This window comes from Oikopleura dioica, chromosome PAR (assembly GCF_907165135.1).
Source record: "Oikopleura dioica chromosome PAR, OKI2018_I68_1.0, whole genome shotgun sequence".
Classification (NCBI taxonomy): Eukaryota; Metazoa; Chordata; class Appendicularia; order Copelata; family Oikopleuridae; genus Oikopleura; species Oikopleura dioica.
In genome coordinates this window covers 2098066-2114419 of record NC_137293.1, presented here as the reverse complement: position 1 = coordinate 2114419, position 16354 = coordinate 2098066, and the positions used below count along the sequence as shown (strand labels likewise).

The 16354-nt window shown below is 39.5% G+C and overlaps 5 protein-coding genes and 2 long non-coding RNA genes across 8 annotated transcripts; 2 read left to right on the top strand and 5 right to left on the bottom strand.

Annotated features, from left to right (window-relative positions):
* The first annotated feature begins 66 nt into the window (after positions 1-66).
* Positions 67-1540, top strand: LOC145702716 (DNA-directed RNA polymerase II subunit RPB7-like). The gene is made up of 5 exons (XM_081779979.1): positions 67-598; positions 637-760; positions 802-912; positions 1146-1233; positions 1277-1540. Exons 1-5 carry the CDS (start codon positions 504-506, stop codon positions 1375-1377), a joined length of 519 nt encoding a protein of 172 aa, XP_081636105.1. The 5' UTR covers positions 67-503; the 3' UTR covers positions 1378-1540.
* A 2225-nt stretch (positions 1541-3765) lies between these two features.
* LOC145704443 (uncharacterized) lies at positions 3766-5516 on the top strand. 2 transcript variants are annotated; one of them, XM_081781902.1, is made up of 4 exons: positions 3766-3934; positions 4510-4766; positions 5024-5254; positions 5331-5516. In XM_081781902.1, exons 2-4 carry the CDS (start codon positions 4638-4640, stop codon positions 5385-5387), a joined length of 417 nt encoding a protein of 138 aa, XP_081638028.1. In that variant the 5' UTR covers positions 3766-3934; positions 4510-4637; the 3' UTR covers positions 5388-5516. The 2 variants fall into 2 exon arrangements, with proteins under 2 accessions (XP_081638028.1, XP_081638029.1); XM_081781903.1 differs by lacking the exon at positions 3766-3934 and having other exon boundaries at positions 4464-4766.
* On the bottom strand, positions 5517-8258 carry LOC145704442 (uncharacterized). Its single transcript, XM_081781900.1, has 5 exons — positions 7701-8258; positions 6354-6583; positions 6168-6309; positions 6069-6122; positions 5517-5936 (listed from the first exon to the last, which is right to left on the bottom strand). Exons 1-5 carry the CDS (start codon positions 7757-7759, stop codon positions 5813-5815), a joined length of 609 nt encoding a protein of 202 aa, XP_081638026.1. The 5' UTR covers positions 7760-8258; the 3' UTR covers positions 5517-5812.
* Positions 8259-9426: 1168 nt separating this feature from the next.
* LOC145702624 (uncharacterized) lies at positions 9427-10378 on the bottom strand. The gene is made up of 3 exons (XR_014134326.1): positions 10211-10378; positions 9794-10163; positions 9427-9753 (listed from the first exon to the last, which is right to left on the bottom strand). It is a non-coding gene; the product is annotated as an uncharacterized LOC145702624 (long non-coding RNA).
* Positions 10379-10433: 55 nt separating this feature from the next.
* LOC145702623 (uncharacterized) lies at positions 10434-12258 on the bottom strand. The gene is made up of 5 exons (XM_081779873.1): positions 12133-12258; positions 11289-11439; positions 11141-11245; positions 10923-11098; positions 10434-10879 (listed from the first exon to the last, which is right to left on the bottom strand). The coding sequence occupies exons 1-5, from the start codon at positions 12230-12232 to the stop codon at positions 10542-10544; spliced, it is 870 nt and encodes a 289-aa protein (XP_081635999.1). The 5' UTR covers positions 12233-12258; the 3' UTR covers positions 10434-10541.
* Positions 12259-12803: 545 nt separating this feature from the next.
* Positions 12804-13389, bottom strand: LOC145702651 (uncharacterized). The gene is made up of 3 exons (XR_014134329.1): positions 13134-13389; positions 12967-13053; positions 12804-12925 (listed from the first exon to the last, which is right to left on the bottom strand). It is a non-coding gene; the product is annotated as an uncharacterized LOC145702651 (long non-coding RNA).
* Positions 13390-13415: 26 nt separating this feature from the next.
* LOC145701141 (solute carrier family 61 member 1-like) lies at positions 13416-15921 on the bottom strand. Its single transcript, XM_081778369.1, is given in 8 exon segments — positions 13416-13814; positions 13983-14145; positions 14196-14387; positions 14390-14459; positions 14905-15245; positions 15304-15435; positions 15590-15630; positions 15675-15921. Coding segments are annotated over 8 exon segments (1137 nt in total). The 5' UTR covers positions 15743-15921; the 3' UTR covers positions 13416-13684.
* Between the last annotated feature and the right edge of the window lie 433 nt (positions 15922-16354).

Below are 16354 nucleotides of genomic sequence, written 5' to 3'. Positions count from 1 at the left end.
ACGTTATGAACTCAGGATATTGATCTTAAAAAATGATGCCGCGCTTTATCAAGCTCAAAAAAGATACTTACTGGAAAAATATCAAAAAGCTCGATCATCAAGTTTCTAGTTACAAAACTACCCCAAAAGCTCCGACTTGTCCTTGCACTGGAGCTGAAGGGTGGATCATCCGAAGACGCAATACTTTCAGCTTGGAACGTTCAACAGAAAAAGATCGACAAGCTGGACGAATTGATCAAGAGAGAAAAATACGAAAGCTGGAAAATGAAGCAGAATTGGAAGGAGAATCAGAAATTGGTTGAAGAGCTCGAACGAAGCCGTAGAACGCAAGAAAGAAAATTACAAGAGGCGAAGAGCTTGGTGAAGAAGTTCTTTAGGGAATTTCAATCTGTAGAAAATATTCGAAAACCTGTGAATGAGACTTTTCTTGTGAAATAATTATTTATAAAACTTTATCTTGTTCGAATTTTTGCTTCTTTTATCTGACTTTTGCTTCTTTTAGTATGTTCTACCACATAGATCTTGAACATGAGCTCTTGATTCACCCTATGTACTTTGGTGAAAACCTAACAGATACAATCAGACAGAAATTATACAGGTACCATCGCTCTATCTCCCTGTAATGACGCTATTAAGCGAGGTAGAAGGATCCTGCACTGGAGAGCATGGATTCGTGATAGGAGTAACGAGCATTCACAGCATTGGAGATGGAGAAATTCTATCTGGACGGGGATTTTGTCTGTTTCCAATCAAATATGCGGTATGAGAGAGGTTTTTGTGAGAGTTACCTTCTTCCTTCAGGCGATTGTTTTTCGACCTTTCAAGGGAGAAGTTGTCGATGGAGTAGTTACACAGGTGAACAAAGTTGGGCTCATGGTTGATGTTGGACCTATGGCTTGCTTTATTTCAAAGGTAAGGGCCTTACTATCCTGAATTGAGACTCCCGATAACTTATCGGCGATAAGAATTAACGGAGAAGCCGCTTGCGGCTTCGAGCTTGATAAACACGAAAAGCCCCATCAAATGCTCCTTCATTCATCTTTGGTTAGGTTTAGTTTGCTACTTTTAGAAGATCTGTATTCGATCTAATCGTCCTCCTTCTAGTAAACTTATCCCCTATATGCAAGTTAACCTTAATTTTTAAGCATTCAATTCCGTCCGACATGGAGTTTGACCCAGATTCGAACCCTCCTTGCTACAAAACGAAGGATGAAGACACTGCCATTCGACAGGGTAAGCTCTTTTAGTGGGTTCTGGCGATGACGAGATTTTTCAGATGATGAAATCCGTCTGAAAATCGTAGGAACGCGAGTGGACGTGAACGAGATATTCTCGATCGGGTCATTGATGGACGATTACTTGGGAAGAGTAGACTAGCCTGATCATTAATGCTTTCTCTGAACTGCCAGAATGTCAATAAAGATAGTTCCGAAAATGAATGATCGGGAGTAGATCCGTCAGCTTGTCAAGTTTGAACGCATTCATTTTTTTATTTATTTTCTTCTGACACTTTTTCATTGACAATAAGAGTTATTCAACGTCAGCAACTATATTTCCGCGGGTAATAAATTCAGAGCGACAGTTCATCTACTCTAATGGCTTATCTAAGCTAGGAAAGATTCCAAATAACTGGCAATTAACCGTGTCTTCAGAACCTGCTGATTTCTTAGCTCAGCCTCTCTTTAAATCAAACTTACAGGAATTCACAACTATTGTCATTTCTTATTCTGGAGGAGGATGGATTCTAAATTTGATATTCATATTCTACTCGATTGAAAGAGAGGAGGATCTTGAGTGGGAACTTGGTCCTTATCCCTCTATCCTTTCAATTCAATGGCGTGTTCGGGAACTTTTTCTACAGTATTCTCGGTAACCATCGTCATAACCTCCTGCCTGGTATCCTCACCTTCCTGAACCCCGTCATAATCCTACGATGAAAGAACTGACTTTTAAACAAGGGACAAAAGTCGGACCGCCGTTTCTGAGTACTCGTTTCGTACTCTGAACGATGATGAGTAACATGACAAATCGCACTAATTCTAATCTTTTACGTCTTGGAAAAAGATCAACGATGTCTTACTGAAATGTCAGCCTCGACGATGGAGGTTACTCAGTTCATTGTTGCATTGTAGTCATTTTGTTTCGCACCTATGGGAAAGTTCATGTCAGCATCTCAGCCTCTCGGCAAGATAATAGATCTAAAAACATTCTTGAACCTGACTCAAATAGAATCCTGTGGCTATTTTCTTACCCACTAATAGAAAACCGTCAAAGAAACCTCAAAAGCATCTCTGAATTAATTGCTAAATTCACGATGATTGGTTGAAATCAAAGTTGAAATATTCAACTCTTCACTCGAAAGAAGGTCACTAGAATAACGGTTAAGTATTCCAAGGAATCACTTTTCCTGTTATATTTGGATGACCGTTTCTTTGTCTGTTTTTCTAGTCAATTCTTGAATTATAGACAACTGGTCATATGACTTAGAAACACTCATTAAACACACTCATTTTTAGTCGAGTGAATAAGCGTCGAAAACCTTCAGTAAACCGACCCTCGTGATAATAGCGACGGGAAGATTCACGCTGGTTGAATTACCCGGCGTCTAATTAATTAACAACCGTGCGTTCCTGGTGCCCAACTACTCTGGATCATCTCAGGACAACCTGATGAAAGTTTTCAGCCTTGAAGATCAGGATGCCGGGCTGTGGCGAATTACATAAATCTTTGTCATTGTTCAAAAGTTGCTCCTGACTCGATTTTCTTTGCTCAACAACTCCGCAATCAGCAAGTTAAAGGTTAGAGTATCCGGGATTCCCGGAGCCAGGATCTTACCGGGCCGCTTTTGAAGTGGTAAGTTACCGGCAAATGACTTGCTTCTGAGTAACAAGGTTTATTCATGTTTTCTCGACATGAAGGCAAAGTTCACAAAGATTTTCTTAATACTGGAAGGAAGGAAGTTGACATTGTGACAATGTCACATTGTCAACTTGGCAACCTTGACGAATTCTGAAAGAATCAACCCGTTGCCGAGCGGTAGGCGTAAAAGGTAGGAGTATCCTTAGGATTAGGGGAGTAATGGCGCTTTCGAAGTTCAAATTTAACATGATACGGCCGATTTATCTTCGAAGGTTTTCGGTTGTTCTATTTTCGATCAAGTTAACTCAGCTTGTCTAGATTTTCCATTGTCTCTCACGTAAACTAAGAAACTGATCTTGCTCAGCTTGAGGATACAGTCTAATGACGCGAAAGCTCTTAGATAATCTTCAATTCACGTCAATTTTGAATTAACTTGAGCTGTAATATTATTATAATCCCGTTGTAAAGTAATTATCTCAATCCGGTTGAGACAGATTTATCTAATTCCGTGGCTTTTATTCCCTGGGATTGTCTGTAAGCCACATTTTCGATATGAAAATTAATGCAGTTCAGTGGGAAAAGAAGGGAACAGGGCACCGGAATTCTCGCTGCATTGTCGATGCTTTGGTCTTGACGCATTTTGTATGTTAAAGTTATTTGTTAAAATCTGTTGTCGAATCTCTATTTTGGAAGCTACGTCAAGGCGAAAACATGGGAAAACGGAATCCAGGTCTGAATAAGCCACCAAGGTCGTAGTAAGAATCGGCAGTTTCTAAGAATGTCTAGTTTTTCTAGAGGAGAAATGAAAAAGAACACCTTAGTTGTAAAAGTTTCTAGAAAAGAAATCCTGTCTGTCAGAACTTTGTCTATCAGAGCAATAAATTTACCAATTTGTGGAAATTTTTTTCGTCGGAAGTGGAAATGATGAGTCATCAGAGTTCTCCCTATTCGTCGAGGAGAGGAGCGCAGTGGAGCGGGAATTTTTCCGCGTTTGCTCCCGCTTCGCTCCAACTCGGCAGGACATCGGCTCGGCGATAAGAGACCAGCGCGGCGAGAGTTTTAACTCATTTATCAGGTAAGAACATAGAGAAAGAATCAAATTGTTTTAAACCATCGGTATTGAAATTACACTTTTCTAGAAAACTCACCAATAAGGAGGGGTTATTTTAACAGGTGGTACTAATTTTAATGGTACTCGCTTTATTGATAATGGGCTTTACGCGAAGTCTTGCGAGCGAAAAAAAAACATTCAAATTGAAAATTAAGATTTCGGTTTAATAGTTCCGATTTTTTAACCGATATTTAGATGATAAAACGGCTTCTCAACCTGTTTTAATCAGATTGCAAATTGACCGATTTTTCACTCGAAATCCTCCATGATTTCTGCGACGTCAAATCTATGAATTTCCAGTTTAGCCGCCCAAGTTTTTTCCTCGTTTCTCCTAATTACCCTGAGAAGATGGCCGACGTAAGGATCCACTACCGACGGCAGTTAGTAGTAGCACTCTAGCGCGCCATCTCCCGGGAATTGTATTGCTCGTTTTTCGCGACGTATAAAAGAGGGCAGGTTTGCCCGAACTTGTCAGTAGATCCAAGAGTTTTACCGAGAAGGAAAAACAACCAAACAAAACAACAAAGCTTTTTCTTTAGATAGAAATCAGCACGAAAAGCAAGCAGACTAAAAGCAAACTACAGTAACTACTACAAACGATTCACTACCTCTAGTGGTCAGCAACAGTTACAGTAACGACAGTAACGACTGGAAAGAAGAAAAAACGATGATGATGATAAGCCAGCTAGCACTCAATTTTATGATGATAACAGTGAAAGGACACTACTTGCAGCGAAGAATGGTCACTCAATGCGATGTTCTCAATGATCAGATTTTGATGACTGGAGACTCACAGGTACAGTTTTACTAAAATTGACAATCAAATTTGCATATTTTTCATTAGAAATCAAAACCAATTAAATAAAGAGGGTTCAAAAAGTCCGTTTTTGTTCTGATTTCAACTCGAAAAGACCTGAAAACAGGTCTTTTAGGCTTGTTTTTATTACAGTAATTGTTTCCTTTATGATTTCCCTCCGTCTAGCCGACTTTTCCCTTATAACTTCCTTTAACCTCAGTCGCATTTTCGACTTGATTTTAACATTTTTATTTCAGTGGGAACCATCAGAAAGGTTCAACGGAAGATCCGAGTACTTCCAGAAGCGCGACTGTGAATTTGGACGAGTGTGGGATGTGATGTTTTGCACCCGCGTTTGCGAGCTACAGGAAGGCGATATCTGCAACCCGAGCGTCAACCCAGGATTGGACATGTGCCGAGAGGACTTGGAATGCGTCAGAAATAATGATCTGCCGGACAATTTGGGCGTCTGCGAGCAAATCGTACCGGTAAGTCCGTTTTTTGATTAAATTTTTTTTTTCGTGAAAACTCATTTTTCGACCAAAAAATAACGATTTTTTATAGATCGACCTCGATTTGGACTACAATTTCTACGACTTGATGGAAAGTATGCTTAATTAAATTGCGGCTGAGGCTTGAAGAGTGAAGGAAATTAACTGTACATTCTCCTTATTGAAAACTGATACTTGAACCGGAAGTTTGCTTTGCTAGAAATTAATATATTTGTAATAAATGTAATCCAATCACAAATTCAGATTTTTTTTGTTTATTTTTTCTTCATGGGGACACAGTGTGTTAAAATCAAGGTGTAGCATACAGGATCAGTTTTTTCTGCAAGTGATTTTCATTAATTAAATAAAGATAGGAAGATCCGTAGATTTAAAATCGAACTGACAACTGGGAGAAGATAACCTTTTATATCAATAGAGAATTTTTCGCGGAATACATATAATACCGTAATAACGATTGGAAGCAAAAGAGAGAGAGAACCTTGTAAATTTAAATTCGATGATCAAGAAAATGAGGAACAAAGAAACCTTCGCTAATTAAGGGTTGTTTACTAGCTTTAGGGAATCAAGTTGCTTGGTGACGTCGTATTTTTGGTTGAACTGATTGAGGAGAAAGTCGAATCTTCGCTTCATACAGACGCTGAATCTGTTTTTTCGTCGGCTAAAGAAATATCTAAGATAGATACTGACCGACCAACGTAAAAAAAAGCTCTCGCGAAATGTGTCCGTCTGACCGATAATGGAGACTTATCTCTCTGAGTTAGCAAAATGCCAGCTATCCAGTTTTGCTTACCTTATGAATTGCTCCCTCTTTGCAACAGTGTAGGATTCCTTTGGGAAGTATTCACTTAAAATTATGTCAATCACTTTGAAACACTAAATTAACGGTTACCAGCACTTGTGAGAAACATTCACGAGGGACATCATAAGTTTTCGAAGCTCTGGAGTGAGGCTTGACGGACTTCGATCCGAAAAACAATCGGTTTTTCTTCGAGTGTTGCTTTCTTTTTGCTGCGCTCGGATGCACTCTTGCACTAGAAAAAATTTTCTTAGCCTCAGAAATTGCCTTATTTCTTACCCGGTCGGAAGACCCTCTTTATGACGGGATTGTTTTCGTTGAAATTTTCGAGACATTCTTTTTGCTTCTCTGAATGTATGGTCGCTGGTAAAGGAGATCGAGAAATTGTCCTGTTGTGCAGCCTCCCATCGTGCGGAATCTTGCAGTAAAAGTGGCTCCAGCTGTTGATGAACAGTATCTCCAGATTGCGCCGGCTTTCGGGGGCTTCTTGACAGTCACCTTGAACTCCACTGAAAACGAGTTAAGGGTGTCCTAGCTTGATTTGCGTAAAATCAGTTAACACCTTCTCAAAATAAGTCAAACGATAGCCCTTGGTTCTGGATGTTAGCGCAACAGAAGATGATGTTTTCGAGTTTGAAAAAAGTGACTTTTGAACATGGTACCCTTATTGACGAGTTTACGCGACAAATTCTCAATTCTTAGGTCAAGATTAGGTCTGTTTGCGCTATCATTGCGTTATTATTGGAGCAATAAACAGGTGGAAGCTGGATTATATCATGAATTTGACGTATTTTGGACTTTTTAAGTGCCGTTCTTATTTTACTCATTATTACGAACATCATTCATGTTTTTGTCGGTTAAAGGCTTTTAAGGGTAGTGATACCCTTAATAAAGGACCTTTTATTTTCGAAAGATCATTGTGTCTTGAAATTTAAACCCGAACTTTGTGCCAAATGAACCCAAGAAAACACGAAAATTCACTAATTGAGCAAATTAAAGAGGTCAACGAACTTTTCTCGTGCCCTCAAATTTCCACCTCGGACACCGAAAATTGCTCCAGACAAATTGCGGATAACGAGATTCTCGTGATTCCGATTAGGAGACGATTTCACGTGAAGACAGTCAGACTCAGGAACTCTCGTCTTCATCCCCCGTGTCTTTCGATGGACGAAGAAAGACGGGGACATGACGTGGAGAATCGTCTTTTTATAGAAATTAATTTGAGGATGCACAGTTTCTATTGAGAAGAAGACTAATAACTTTCTTCCGCAGATACGTCTCAAAGAATCAGACAGTCTTACTAAGGTAACCCCACACTTAGTCTGAGAATAAAGGCTCAATCAATGCTGATATTCGTAGAATATATAATTCTAGAATACGAGCTGTGTTTTTTATGGAAATTTTGCTGTAAAATGCAACGAGAGGAACAAGGTAATCGATTAAAAATGTATCGTTGGGGACCCAAAACTTCGGTGACTATAATTTTTATGTAGGGAAAATGATTTGTGACCTTGATTATTATTCATTTAGTCCTTTAATTCCCTTATTAAGCTCTTAGAAATATCTAACTTTCTTTTTTCTTCGAATTTTTGTTAGCAGAATTGATTCAAAGAACAAGTCGCTTACCTTAGAACAATTGAACCCAGAAGGAAAAACCAAAATCGTGAGACAATCTGTCCCATCATCTTGTTATTCTTCTTGTTTTTTTCTTTTCGTTCTTCTTTCAAATCTGCTTCTACAGATCTGTGGTGTTTACGAGATTCTCTACTCTCTTTCTTCTACTTTTCCCGAGCCTTCCTTCGCTCTGCGAAAAAAAAGCGTGAGTCCAAAGGAAAAATAAAAAAACGCGGGTTTGGACGGCACGAAGCCGTGGACTGTCGTAGTGAGTGGCAAGTGGTGACTCGCAACAACTTGTTGCTCTTGTTAAATGCGAGCTTTTTTCTTAAGGGCGCTATCTATCTTTTTCCGCTGGACGTTGAAAACAAGGCCCGAACTTATGTCTCTTTCTCTTGTTCAAATCGGGCTCGGTCTTTCTTATCAAAAATTGTCGTTTTTCAATGGCTCAAAATCAGGTTTTTCTGGGGAGATACCCTTAATTACTCTTCATAAAAGTTGTGTAAAAGGTCATTAACTTTCTATTCGTTCATGCTCAGGTTCAAATGCAACCTTCAGCCCCCTTTAAAATCAATTTTCTTCCATTTTTAAGTCTTGAGCGTCACCTTCAGTGTCCCAGTTATCAGCTGTTAGAGCCATTTTTCCACCTGCCACGTCGTTAAACCTGTCAACCGCACGGTTCTCCATCCTGGTTCGTTCCGTCAGACAACCAATGTCACAACTTCTCAGCACGAACAGGTAGTTTTTGAAGTAAAAAACGTTTTCTGATGACAAGGGGCGAGGGCCCAGAGGGCAGGAAATCAACAGAAGCCGTACCGGCTTGACATTAAATTTGCTATTGATGTTTTCGAGTTAGATATTTGGAAAGCATGAAAATAAGAGCATGATGAAGATACACCGGTGTGACAACCCCTTAGGCCGGTATTTTGATTTTTTATCAAGGCCAATTTCAATAAGGAGTTGAGATTCGAAATCCTAACAACATAATATTATAATTGGCTATACAAATTGAGGACTACTATGAACCAAGACAATGTCTAATCAAAACTTATTTGTGTTGTTACGGAAATTTGAACATGTTAACGACAGTTTATTTCCATGACTCTTTGTTATGTCTAAAAAACCGACCACACAAGTAGTTAAAGAAAATACTGTACTCATAAGCCGGTTACTATGTGCTCAAAGAAGGCCTATTTTTAGTAGCTTGGCAGAAATATGAAATTTTCAGTCACTAGGAGTGTTTTCCTCCTGTCTGGTAGCTAATGTTTGAACTTTGTCGCAAAAATAAATATGCCAGAAAAACTATGAAGTCTAGATTCTTGACTCTGAGTCTGAGCATCTTGATCATATATGGAAGTAACCTGGTGGGTCAAAGGTATTTCTCTTTAGAGAAAACAAGAGTTCAATTAGGGTCCTGCTTGATACAGAAAATAAAGATAAGAGTACCATCCAATAATCACCCGAGAATTGAACTCTTACGAACAATTATTCGGGCATTCACTCCTGATGATCCTTCGAGAAGGATGTTCTATTTTGAGAGAACTTCACATGATGGCTTGATCTTGTGAGTCCGATTATTTAGATGCCCGGGTAATTAGCAGCTGACGAAGCGGCAAGAAAATCCGCTGCCCGAAAATGGAAAGGCTTCGGATTCCATTCTTCCCGTGGTGGGGCGACTTTACGTACGCAATGGATAATCATTATTAAGATATTGGGTTGAGATCGAAGGGGGCGTAAAGTTGAGAAAATAAGTGGAAAGAGGAAGTGGAGAGGGAGGTTTAAAAAAGTTGATGAATTGATGAAAAATTAATTTATTGGTCAAAAATGATTTATAGAAAGATAAGCGTTCCAAAAGCAAGGGTCAAAAGAGCACCTAACGAGAATGTGTAGACTTCCGTGCAGTCGTTGATGATCCCAGTCGGAGCGAACCAGTCAGTCGTCCAGACATACAGTAGAAGTGTTTCGAATGGCCAGTCTAGTTTCGAGCCAGCATTGTGATAAACTCTACGCCTGCTTGTAGCGCAAGTTGGGAATGAAGACAAAACGAGCAATGACAGAAAATATCCTGAGTCATAAGGGACTGTTAGACCAATAATATTGATTACCGAGAGTAAGAATCCATCTTTTCTGGAGTCTTCTGATGATCTGGCGAAGGATTGTTGGATTGCAAATTGAACAGAAAGCATCGGTTACGTAATATCTGTATGTTGTCGACCTGCATGTCTCGACAGGAAGGACTCGTCTGAATCGAGGACTGCGATAAGAGCATCGTGGGGATTGAGCTTTTGTTATCTTCGGCAGCTGATGTTTCTCAAGCTTCGCGAGATTCATAGTTCATGAAAACAAAATCAATCATTCAGAAGTAAAAATCTCTTCCTGAAGAGGCGCTATGATTGCTTCAGGACCTTCTCTTGCGATCCTGTCTTCCCACAAGTCAACTTTTCGCTGAATTTGTGGACTCACGTGCTTACTTTTCTGAATATTCAACTGTCAATTTTATCAAAATTTTGATCTACGCCAACCTTCGTGAGTTCTCCTGCTCTTGGCAGAGGCGCAGATTCTGACGCGCCCGAATACTCGTATTCGTACTCATATTCGCTTTTGGACTGATTCGACTCCGACAAATCGTAATCAGATTCAGAATAATAGTACTCTGAGTCATACTCTGAGGAATATTCCTTCCTCGACATTTTCTTTGTAAAACTACCTGAGAACTCATAATTGACTAAGAAAATATTGACATTCTAGCGATATTTTTGTGTTTTTCTTTATTTAGCATTTATTTTTACAGACAAGAGCAAAAAAACGAGCGTGAAAGAATATCGGATAATTACGTAGCAGAATCGTGTTGCCTTATTCTCCAGAGCCTTCGAGATGAACCTCAGTCGCGCCAGATCCTTCTTCGATCAGGAGAATCTCCTCCTCAGGTGCTTTCATCATCGCGACGGCAAAGTTGGAGCTCGAGAATTTGACAAAATCCTCTTCTTTCGGCGCTGCGAAGATTCCAGGGCCAGTCAGAGTCACGAGCTGGCTATCTTCAGTCTCCGAAGATTCAAGGTTCAGAATTGGGAAGAGCTCGATCTGGAGGAATTCTTCAGTGGTGGTTGGGAGCGACGGAACAGCGGTGTTTGAAAATGTGGTTGATTCGGCAGGAGTAGTTACGGGATCGGAGTCCTCCATAATAATTGTGGCTAAAAGAAGAGTTGAATAATAAGGTAAAAGAGAATGACTCACCAGCTTCAGTAGATGTAAATGAATCTGTCAGAGCAGTAGTAGCTTCTGTCTGCACCGAATAAGTCGTTTCGGCCCACTTGGGATTGAAAGTTGAAGTTGCTGGCTCTTCGGTTGTCGTTGTTGATTTTTCGATGATGTTGTTCACTGGGAAACGACCCTTTCCGTTCAGGAATTCCCTAAATAAAGATTATGAAGAGGTTTTTGAACAGTTTTTCTACCTGAAGCGATGGATGCATTTTGCCGTTTCCGGCTCGCGAATAACCCGCCAGAGGGGAATCTCGGAATTCGCGATTTTTTGACCGTCGGGTTCGACGCACCAGCAGCTGAATTCGATGATTACTTTCTTTTGTAGGATGTTTAGTTTACCGATGGTTCTGGAAGTTGCATTGAGTAGGGTGGTAGAGACCATCAGCGGTGCAATCGGGAAGGAAGAGTCCGTCGTTCAGCCATTTTGATGGGTGGACGGAATGGATGTAGTCGTAGCAGGGTTTGTCAGACCAGGGGTCGGGCAGGAAGCCTAAATTTTAAATTAATTATTGAATGATTGAATAAGTACGGAAATATCTTAGACTTGTAATTAGATAAGCGATGAAAGTTCAGAAACGTATGTATATCATATACATGAGTTCGTTTTTATTGCAGGCTTAACGTTTTCGGAACAGAAATTCCATCATCAGAGCCGGTTGCTTGAAAACTTGACGATCTTTTAGCAAAGGAGAAACTGACCTTTTCTTGTAGAAGAGTGAACTGATCAATATTCCGAATAATAACTTGATCCCTAGCCACATTCTAGAGAAAATAATGTAACCCGAACTATTTTTATATTATTATTATTATTATTTATATTATAGTTTTGAAGGCAATTGGAGCCTCTGAGATTATAAAAATAGTTCGAGTTACATTATTTTCTCTAGAATGTGGCTAGGGATCAAGTTATTATTCGGAATATTGATCAGTTCACTCTTCTACAAGAAAAGGTCAGTTTCTCCTTTGCTAAAAGATCGTCAAGTTTTCAAGCAACCGGCTCTGATGATGGAATTTCTGTTCCGAAAACGTTAAGCCTGCAATAAAAACGAACTCATTTATCTTCTGATGTCAATTAACGATTCATATCATATACAGTATATGATTAATAATAGAAGTCAATGATAATTTAAAGAGAAATTTACCGAAAAATCCTTCAAAAACATCTCTTATGGTCGCTACTTACTCTCGTAGATGGGTGCTCTCCAGGTCTCATCGTCGTAATGAGCATAGTTTCGCACAAGGGCTGCTTGAGAAATTGTTCCGAAAATCGCGATAGTCTTCATCCTTTTTTGTTTTTTTGACGCTAGAAAATGCTATTCTGACAGCGAAAGGGAAAAGTTGGCGGCTTTTAGGGGGATAAATTCACGGCTCGTTGAGCTTCTGATCGCGAATTTATGTGCGATGATTTAGAAGGGATGAGGGAATCTTTGATTCTTCACACGTGATTGCATTTGTTTATGGGAGATGGAAGGCGCGGTGGGTGCTTGATGGATTTATGGGTGGAAAGTCGTAATCAGAGGAAGCCACGCTAATCAGATGGAATGCGGAAAAGATAAGGGGGTCTGTTTATTGGTATTTGCTGTCTGGAAAACAAAGGAAAATCGCTCTTTTTTGAAAGCAAAAACCGAAATTATTCTCTGGTAAAATTCCTATCTTACCTTCAAAAATATTCACTGCCTAAAATAAACATTTTTCTGCCCTCATCCCTTTTATAACACCCCTGTTCTTCACCAAGCAAGAAATCGGAGCCCCTTATTTCCCGAACCATTGATTGATAAAGTGCCCTAGCCAGGACCGATTCTTTTCTCACGCCTGTTTTTTTTCTTGTGAACTTCCAATCGGTCAAATTTTGTACTTTATTCTAGCTTTGGGACATTCAATAAATAAAGGTGACATGGACAAGTAACAGTTTTGATATCTTAGAATGTGAAAGAATCGTCAAGTTGGCAGCATGGACGTTTTTTCTCGCAAAGTTCCTGAAGAAAATGAAGGGGAGAAGAAATAAATAAGAGTTTACCGCGAAGATAGAAGAACCATCAAGACCTTTTGGTGGGCTTCGAGTCACAAAATCAGGCGAGTAAGGGTTGATTCCAAACGTTTTGCACTAAAAACTTTTTCATGAAAATCGAACTGCTTTTTCGAAGACCAAAAATCGTCCATAATTCTTCAGGGAAGATAACTTACAGTCTTGCAGAAGAAAATATCGTGTTTGCACTGTGCTACTTCCCAAGATTTGCTCGCCTGTCTTTTGTCAAAGACAGAATAACCTTCATTTTTCGTTCAAAAACTGAGTAAAATTTTTAAAAAAGACGAATCTTTTTGAACATTTTCCTGAAGCGAGAGCAACAAAACTTGAAATAAAAAAGAGCATCATTTTTTTAGTTTTTTATTCGTTTTTGATCTCTTGATACAAAATGTGTACTGTTTGGGAAGATAAGCGCGTTTTATACCGCCTGGATAATGAATCTTCAATGACGCGGCCTCGCGAACAAAAGACAGTGATCCCTTCTTACGATGTCGGTGATTTGATTTTACATGCATTTATTCGGTATTCTGTCGCATATTCTGCCGCGTATTTCTGTTCTTTTATTTTTGGGTTGAATGAGTTCCTGCATTGATTCTCGTCTTCTTGCCAAAAATCTTTACCAGATAAAATAATGAGGATATCTTGATTTATTGTATCAAATAAACCAAATAATTTATTTGGCAATAATTCTGGCAGTGTAAAAAGTTGTTCAAAGTCTTGGGCGGATGCTTACAAGAATAAGTACAGTAATAAGAAGGAAGCCACCGCAAAGAGCGAAGATCATTTCCAATTCTAGGGACGAGCTCAGGAGCCAAATAACGATAAGATTCAACGGTACTCTGAAAACAATATTGAAAACCATAATAGTTGTTAAAATTTCTGAGTCGTGAATTTTAAATATATCGTTCGGTCGACTACTCTTAGTGATCATCGATTATAAGCTCAGCGACTTCCCTTTGTATACCAATAATAAATGTCATAAAATGAATAAAGTATCAAAACTGAACCTGAAAAGTGAAAGAACAGCACATCTCGAATCCTCGGGCACAAGTTTGGACCTCAATCCAGCCATGAGAGGCCAAAACGCACCGACGCAGCTTTCAAACGTCAGAAAAGCACCGAAGCGAACAGAAATCACTTTCAAAACAGAAACGGACGTCAATGCGAATGCTTATTGAGGGATGAAAATATTCAAATCTTCATCGAATATCAGCTGCTGCGATCTTTCATCCCTGTTCCTGAGCATCCAAGAACAACTTCGAGTCTTGGGTTGAATCTGTCTTTCATCAAGGACCCGTTGAGCATTGCCAGCATGAGCGCAGAAAAGATCAGGCCGTGGGGAATATCGTCACCTTCGATAGATAGAGCAGGAGTCCACATGAGAACAAAAGCGTACATTGCTCCTTCAAAAGTGATTGAACGAGACCAACTGCGCAAATTGGCCAAGAGCTCATTATCGTTCCCATCGCATTGCTGAAGCCGCTCTTTGTTCAGGTTTCCCAAAAGTCAGAAAAGTCGACAAGGGTTCAAATTTTTGTCGAGGAAAAAAAATGAGTATGTCTTTGGAAACCTTGTCAGAACACTTTCACTTTGCCCGAAATTCTCCTCTTTCAAAATGTTTCCGGCAAAGATGGCCACTGCGAGGCAGACGAGAGCTGCAAGGTCGAAAACGGATTCGACAGATATGCTGTCTGCGAGACTTTGGGCTACAAGACCACTTTCAAAGTTTTTTTCGAATGTTAATGTTATTCAACTATGAGTGCTTCCAAGCAAACTAGAGCATTTTGCTTACTTTAAGTACTGGATAAATCGATTATTCCGATGTCATAAACTGTTTAAATTATAAAAAGAAAATTATTTTTATGAGCTTATGGTTTATAAAAAACAAAAATATTTTTGAAATCAATGATTCTAGGTCTTATAAAAAACTTTCCTTGAAACAGCAATGAGGGAGTTAACAACCGTCTGCTTCGTAAAAATATTCCCAAGCGCATCTCCTGACAATCCAATCTTGCCCGACTGCGAAACCAACCAAGCCTCAAAGACAGAGAAGAGAATTGCCGTCGAAGTTCCCCCGAGAATGCGTCCTAGAATCAAGGCGGGAAAAGACTTGCCGTGCGCGGTCAGAAAACACGAGGCAGCGTACATGAGTCCGTAGACGCGAATGCCACAGAGGCGACCGCATTTGTCCCAAATCACGCCCATGAACGGACCCAAAACGCAGGCAGAAAAGAAGCCACAGACAAAGAGATTGTGAATCTCGTGTTCAGCTGGTTTCGATTTGTTTATGTCTGTCAGACATGCTTGTATTTCCATCTAAAAACAAACCGTTTCCTAAGCCATGGACCATATAAAGTCGATAAACATATGGTCCTTGAAGCCAATCCCCAAGCACTGCCAAACCATAGCAGATCAGATAGCTTCGTTGAAGATTTTCTCCAGCATCTCTCCTTGATTTTTCTTTTTCTTTAAATTGGTTGAATGTAAAGACAATAAATGCTTGAGAAATTAAGGTGCGTGGCCTTTTCTTCTGATTATTCTTATTGATAAAATAATGGCGTAACAAAAAATATACCCTTGCCTCTTATCAGTTAAAATAATTATTTATTCAAACCAAATCCTTTACTCAAACAATTCTTTTTTGGAGAAAAATAGCTAAATATCCATTTATTTCTTCGATTCTTTTTTACTGTTTCTACCTGAAGCCAATAGCAGTAAGCACAAGAATAGCGATTGAACTTTGCGTCAACGCATCAAGAATCGCCATTTATTCTCCCAAATGCTCTGTGTAAAAATAATGCTCAGGGAAGTAGCTCATCTCGGCCTTGACCGCGCCGCCGGCGGAAAGTCATTCAAAGAGAGCATAACTTTCGTATTCAAAGATTGACTTTTCTTTTATGACAAAGACCCGCAATTATCCCATTTGCTTTGTAAAACTCATCATTTATTTGAACGTCGAGGACAACTGAAAGCTCGGGCCGGGACGAGTGCAATTCAACCTTCAAGAATAAAACAATTGAGTTGACCTCGAGGCCTGACCCTAACTTCCAGCTATAAAGAATGAAATTTTTCTCTCTTTAAATTTTAATTTTGTGGTTTTCGACTTTTGTCTATGAGAAAAGGGCTTGGTCCAGGAATGAAAAAATCTAACACTTGATACTAGCCAGATTAGCGCGAGGGAAAAGGTCAGGTGTACTACTGTCAATGTCAAAATTATCTTCGCGAAAGGACGAATCTACAAGTAACTGTATTTCTTTGGTCTTCAGTCTATAGAATTATTAGTTCATATTTAAGTTTTGCCAATTTGCTACAGCTGTCTACGAGAAATAGGGCGTCTTGCTTTTCTTCCGATGTCTGTTATCTAGAATAAATATATAAA